The 7500-nt window shown below is 45.6% G+C and overlaps 1 protein-coding gene across 1 annotated transcript in view; it reads right to left on the bottom strand.

The window, feature by feature from the left end:
* Positions 1-7500, bottom strand: part of LOC118946451 (adhesion G protein-coupled receptor B2-like) — a 217369-nt gene that overhangs the window by 11555 nt on the left and 198314 nt on the right. Inside the window, exon 4 of the mRNA XM_036970609.1 lies at positions 6002-6187. Within this exon, the coding sequence (XP_036826504.1) occupies positions 6002-6187 (186 nt within the window). The remainder of the gene's footprint in view (positions 1-6001; positions 6188-7500) is intronic.

Genomic DNA, 7500 nt, shown 5'->3' with positions numbered 1-7500 from the left:
GGTGAGAATGAGAGGGGGAGGAAGAGTGAGAGGTAGGGGTAGAGCTGGTAGAGGAGTTCATGGCCAAAGAAGACAACAACTTTCAAATGAAATCAGAGCAACCTTAGTTGATCATGTCATCAACTATGGGCTGACAATGCGAGAGGCTGGACAGAGAGTGCATCCCAACTCGAGCCATTTTACTGTCGCCTGTGTCATCCGGACATTTAGACTGGAGTACAGGTATGTAACCAAAATGTATTTCACACTATGTAGTACACCCCGTGTCATAGTGTATCAGTTGGGTGACACCTGTTTACTTCATGAATGGCGGATGTCATACACTAACTGCACAAATGTCCTGTAGAATTGACTCTACTGTGGGTGAAATATCTTTAGGCTGCATTGTCCAAGCCCTATATTTTTGTTTTTTTGTTTTTCTAAAGGGCTGAGAGAGGCAACCATGGTGGAGGAAGGGGCCAAATGTTCACCGGGGTACAGGAAGCTGCCTGTCACGTTCTGACCATAGTTCTGTTATTTTATTCTTTGTTTTAGTATGGTCAGGGCGTGAGTTGGGGTGGGCAGTCTATGTTTGTTTTTCTATGTTGGTTTTTGTGTTCGGCCTAGTATGGTTCTCAATCAGAGGCAGGTGTCGTTAGTTGTCTCTGATTGAGAATCATACTTAGATAGCCTGGGTTTCACTTTTGGTGTGTTTGGGCCACACGGTACTGTTTCGGTTTTGTAAATTAATGTTGTCATTTATTGTTTAGTGTTCTGAGTTTTAATTAAACATCATCATGAACACCATGACCACGCTGCGCATCGGTCCTCCTCTCTTTCTCCTGACGACATCCGTTACACTGCCATTGTAAACTTGGTTTTGGAAAATAATGAAATCAGATTACGAGAAATTCAAAGCCACATCATCCAAGACAACACCATATTCAACAACATTCAACAAGTCAGCCTGTCCACATTGGCTCGCATTCTCAAGCGAAACCATCATTCTCAAGCGAAACCATCATTATAGATGTTCCTGGCCGACGTGGTGGGAACATCACAATGTGCACTGCCATCTCCAATACGCATGGTGTCCTCCACCGTCATGCTAACCTTGGACCATACAACACAGCCCATATTCTCACATTTCGGGACAGACTCCACAACATTCTCATACCACCAGAGCGTATGAATGATGCAGACCATCAAAGAACCCGGTACGTTGTAGTATGGGACAACGTGAGCTTTCATCGTGCAGCCCCAGTCCAAAACTGGTTTGCTGACCACCCACCATTTCTCGTGCAATACCTCCCACCATACTCACCATTTCTGAACCCCATAGAAGAGTTATTTTCGGCATGGTGGTGGAAACATCATGCTTTGGGGCTGTTTTTCTGCAAAGGGACCAGGACGACTGATCCGTGTAAAGGAAATAATGAATGGGGCCATGTATCGTGAAATTTTGAGTGAAAACCTCCTTCCATCAGCAAGGGCATTGAAGATGAAACGTGGCTGGGTCTTTCAGCATGACAATGATCCCAAACAAACTGCCCGGGCAACGAAGGAGTGGCTTCGTAAGAAGCATTTCAAGGTCCTGGAGTGGCCTAGCCAGTCTCCAGATCTCAACCCCTTAGAAAATCTTTGGAGGGAGTTGAAAGTCTGTGTTGCCCAGCAACAGCCCCAAAACATCACTGCTCTAGAGGAGATGTGCATGGAGGAATGGGCCAAAATACCAGCAACAGTGTGTGAAAACCTTGTGAAGACTTACAGAAAACCTTTGACCTCTGTCATTGCCAACAAAGGGTATATAACAAAGTATTGGGATAAACTTTTGTTATTGACCAAATACTTATTTTCCACCATAATTTGCAAATAAATTCATTACAAATCGTACAATGTGATTTTCTGGATTTGTTTTCTCATTTTGTCTGTCATAGTTGAAGTGTACCTATGATGAAACTTACAGGCCTCTCTCATCTTTTTAAGTGGGAGAACTTGCACAATTGGTGGCTGACTAAATACTTTTTTGCCCCACTGAATATGAGGTATTTTGTGGTTTTGTGAATTGTGTTAAGTATTTTGATAAAACCAGCCTAGTTTGCAAAATTGTGTTTTAGCAATTGGGAAAAACTGTATACTGACATTTCACATTCTTAAAATAAAATGGTGAACCTAACTGACCTAATGAAGGGCATTTTTACTAGGATTAAATTTCAGGAATTGTGAAAAACTGAGTTTAAATGTATTTGGCTGAGGTGTATGTAAACTTCCAACTTCAACTGTATATAGTAATATATGTGCGTGCATGTATATGTGTGTGTGAGCTAAATCAGGAAACAGGAAACATGCATGGAAACGTATGGAGAATGATATGAATAGAGTAGTACATTATTCAACTACTACACTGTGTGTGTGTGTGTCCACTTGTGATCCAATGTGACAGTTTAACTGCATGCTTCTGAATTACATTGACCTACACATATTAATAATTCACCTCCTTATATTAACATCACACATGGAGAGATCATGTTGCACTAACGACTCAGGAACATTGGTGTGTGTGTGTGTGTCTTTGGATAATGTGTGTCAATGTGTGCACGTGCTAACACACTTGCACATGTGTCTGTCTGTGTGTGACTTATGGGTGTCTAAGTGGCCGTGTGTTTGTGTGTGAGGAGAGTAGGGAGCGGAGAGCCTCTAAGTGTTAATGTGTAAGGAGAGGAGGGAGAGGAGAGCCTCTAAGTTTTAGTGTGTTTGTGTGTAAGGAGAGTAGGGAGCGGAGAGCCTCTAAGTGTTCATGTGTTTGTGTGTAAGGAGAGGAGGGAGAGGAGAGCCTCTAAGTGTCCGTGTGTTTGTGTGTAAGGTTGAGTAGGGAGAGGAGAGCCTCTAATTGTGTTTGTGTGTAAGGAGAGTGGGGAGCGAAGAGCCTCTAAGTTTTAGTGTGTTTGTGTGTAAGGAGAGGAGGGAGAGGAGAGCCTCTAAGTTTTAGTGTGTTTGTGTGTAAGGAGAGTAAGGAGCGGAGAGTCTCTAAGTGTCCATGTTTGTGTGTAAGGAGAGGAGGGAGAGGAGAGCCTCTAATTGTGTTTGTGTGTAAGGAGAGTAGGGAGCAGAGAGCCTCTAATTGTGTTTGTGTGTAAGGAGAGAAGGGAGCGGAGAGCCTCTAAGTTTTAGTGTATTTGTGTGTAAGGAGAGTAGGGAGAGGAGAGCCTCTAAGTGTCCGTGTGTTTGACTGTAAGGAGAGTAGGGAGCGGAGAGCCTCTAATTGTGTTTGTGTGTAAGGACAGTAGGGAGCAGAGAGCCTCTAAGTGTCCGTGTGTTTGCCTGTAAGGAGAGTAGGGAGCGGAGAGCCTGACGAATTCTCTATCTCTGCTAATCTACAACGGTTACATTGGCGCAATTTCAAACACAATATTTTGCCTGGGCAATTTTTTCCAAGTTTAATTTTTGTCAAGTGTTAAGGCCAATATTCAAAATTGATTATCTATATCATGTTAATTTAGATGAGAAAAAGGGAGAAATAATGACTAGATCTACTTCTCAGTAATACCCCTAAGTCATGCACACACACACAGACACACACATGTGCACACACAAAAACTTGGCTAAGATGTAGACCTGAACAGAGTGCTCTCCAAATCATGAATGCATACTCAGTGTTCACAGCCTTAGGCTACTTTGAGTGGTAATAGGTTGGTGTGTGTCTGTTGCTTCCGGTTGGTGTGTTTGTTGGTACCGGTCTGTGTGTGTACATCCACACTGTGTGATTAGAGAGGTAAAGAGATTAATAAACTATATGAAGCATGCACACCTCCATCCTTCCAACCCTCCTTCACTCCAACCCTCCTTCACTCCAACCCTCTTTCACTCCAACCCTCCTTCACTGCATCCCTCCTTCACTCCATCCCTCCTTCACTCCATCCCTCCACTCCATACCCTCCTTCACTCCATACCCTCCTTTACTCCATACCCTCCTTCACTCCATACCCTCCATCCTTCCATCCCTCCTTCACTCCAAACTCTCCATTCCCTCCTTCACTCCATTCCCTCCTTCACTCCATTCCCTCCGTCACTCCATCCCTCCTTCACTCCATCCCTCCTTCACTCCAAACCCTCCTTCACTCCATACCCTCCTCCACTCCATACCCTCCTTCACTCCATACCCTCCTTCACTCCATTCCCTCCTTCACTCCATTCCCTCCTTCACTCCATTCCCTCCTTCACTCCATTCCCTCCTTCACTCCATACCCTCCGTCACTCCATACCCTCCTTCATTCCATACCCTCCTTCATTCCATCCCTCCACTCCATACCCTCCTCCACTCCATACCCTCCTTCACTCCATACCCTCCTTCACTCCATTCCCTCCTTCACTCCATTCCCTCCTTCACTCCATTCCCTCCTTCACTCCATTCCCTCCTTCACTCCATACCCTCCGTCACTCCATACCCTCCTTCATTCCATCCCTCTTTCACTCCATACCCTCCTTCACTCCATAAACTCCTTCACTCCATACCCTCCTTCACTCCATAAACTCCTTCACTCCATACCCTCCTTCACTCCATAACCTCCTTCACTCCATACCCTCCTTCACACCATCCCTTCTTCACTCCATCCCTCCATCCATCCATCCCTCCTTCACCCCATACCCTCCTTCACTCCATTCCCTCCTTCACTCCATACCCTCCTTCATTCCATCCCTCCTTCACACCATCCCTCCTTCACTCCATCCCTCCTTCACACCATCCCTCCTTCACTCCATCCCTCCTTCACACCATACCCTCCTTCACTCCATCCCTCCTTCACTCCATACCCTCCTTCACCTCATGCCCCCATGCAGGAAACAGCCAATCAAACGCTGAGCCCCTAACCTACCCCACGGTCCCGTCCACTTTAATTACCCTCCCTCCCTCCTACCCACTCAATTCACCTAATCCCCCAAAAAACAGGTCTGAGAGGCTGGAAAAAAATTAAATAAAAAATTTAATCATGTACAAAACAGCAACCAATCTCTCATCAAAGGAGGACTTTAGGGAATTCATATTGGCGCTGGATGGAAAATGAACCACTTAGCCAAACAAATCACATTCTCACATTTGCATAATAACAAGATTAGCATATGCACCGACAGGGAAGGAAACTGTTGTTGCTTTTCCCTCAGGAAGACAGTAAACACACACACACGCACACACACACACACACACACACACACACACACACACACACACACACACACAGTGTGTGCTGTAGACACACACACACACACTCACACACACAAACACAGAGTGTGTGCTGTAAACACACACACACACACACACACACACACACACACACACACACACACACACACACACACACACACACACACAGAGTGTATACTGTAAACACACACACACACACGAACACACACACACACTTCAAAGCAAAACCAGGACCTGTTGATCAGCTTTGTAATGAAGATCAATAGCTAAGATTTACAATAATTAATGGTTATGATAACCATCACAATACATCTCATAGTTTTATCACACTCAGAGAAGTGGTCTTTATCTGGGATACATCACACACACACACACACACAAGCATGCATGCAGACACAGACACACACCCACACACACACACAGACACACACACACACAGACACACACACACACACAGACACACACCCACACACACACACACACACACACACACACACACACACACACACACACACAGGTTCCACACACACACACACACTGCCAGGTTCCACAGAGAGGGGACTATAGAAGGTCAGGTTCCACAGAGAGGGGACTATAGAACGCCAGGTTCCACAGAGAGGGGACTATAGAACGCCAGGTTCCACAGCGAGGGGACTATAGAAGGCCAGGTACCACAGAGAGGGGACTATAGAAGGCCAGGTACCACAGAGAGGGGACTATAGTAGGCCATAATCATGCAGTCTCACACATTGGATAGGTCCTGTACCGATGGTTTTTACAGTGTGTGTGTCTGTCTGTGCAATGGGTGTACATTTTCATGCCTACCTGAGCTCAGTGCTGGGTCACCGGGGCAGGTGGCTGTATTGTTACACATACGTGTCTCTCTCAGGGCACCACTACACAGGGTTCCGTAGGGAGAGGACACACACGAGCGTGTCCGCACTTGCCAACCCTGACCACACGTTAACGAACACACACTCCACTGAGACCACTCCTCCGCCGCAGGGTCACCTGGAGAGAGAGAGAGAGAGAGAGACAGACAGACAGACAGACAGACAGACAGACAGACAGACAGAATTTATATTGTTTATTTGTTGTGGAGTTTCTTTACTTCTTTCACGTCTATAAATCTTACATTAATGATGTGACTTGAGAAGGGAGAGGTATAGAAGTAATGGGATGAATACAGGAGCAAAACGCTCTAAATGTATATTTGGTTTCTCCGTTCCCTATTACTTCTCACAGTAAGATTCAGAAGCTTTATAAGGCAGTGCATGTAAGTCTTGGGCCGCTATTCATTAGCCTTTAGGTAATATTCATGAGGATTTAGGTAATATTCATGAGGATTTAGGTAATATTCATGAGCATAAACAGTGTGTTCCAAATTACACCCGATTCCCTATGTAGTGCACTAGTTTTGATACGCTTTGGGGCACATGCAGTGATATTCATGAGCAATGAATGAATATTTCTGTGCATTAAGGTGATATGTGTTATCCTTAGGGTAACAGACATCATCAGCCTTAAGGTAATGTGTATCAATATGCACACTGAGGTAATATTCATCTCTCACTGGCTGAATGTGCACCAAGGGGATGACATGATGAACGCACAAGTAAACAAGCAGTGCTGTAGTGTTTATATTTTCAGCCGTGTAAGTGTGCGTGTGCGTGTAAGTGTGCGTGTGTGTGTGCGTGTAAGTGTGTGCGTGTGCGTGTGCGTGTGCGTGTGCGTGTGTGTGTGTGTGTGTGTGTGTGGAAGGGGGAAGGGGGGTTTGAAAGGGGTGCACGTCAAACATAAGAGGCTAAATGAAAGAGACAGCAGTGGAAATGGGTACAATCTTCACTGACGGGTGACCTGGCTGGAGGGGAGGGGTGAGGCGAGAGAGCTGGCGAGAGGGGAGGGGTGAGAGTCTGAGGGGTGAGATGAAAAATATTGATGTATTCATGACCCTTGGCCCCTCTTTCGTCTTCTTTGTCTATCTTTTATAAGAGCCTACACAAACATACTCTCCCTCATCCCTCTTTCACCCCAAACCTTTATCTCACTGTTGCTCTCTTCTCGCTCTCTCACTCCTACATCCCTCCCTCTATTCCTTTCCCCGAGGAAGAACATCAGTAGGAAGGACACCAGTAGGAAAGACATCAGTAGGAAGGACATTGAGTAGGAAGGACATCAGTAGGAAGGACACCAGTAGGAAGGACACCAGTAGGAAGGACATCAGTAGGAAGGACATTGAGTAGGAAGGACATCAGTAGGAAGGACACCAGTAGGAAGGACACCAGTAGGAAGGACATCAGTAGGAAGGACACCAGTAGAAAGGA

Source organism: Oncorhynchus mykiss, chromosome 32 (genome assembly GCF_013265735.2).
Source record: "Oncorhynchus mykiss isolate Arlee chromosome 32, USDA_OmykA_1.1, whole genome shotgun sequence".
Classification (NCBI taxonomy): Eukaryota; Metazoa; Chordata; class Actinopteri; order Salmoniformes; family Salmonidae; genus Oncorhynchus; species Oncorhynchus mykiss.
This window is presented reverse-complemented; position numbering and strand designations above follow the sequence as displayed.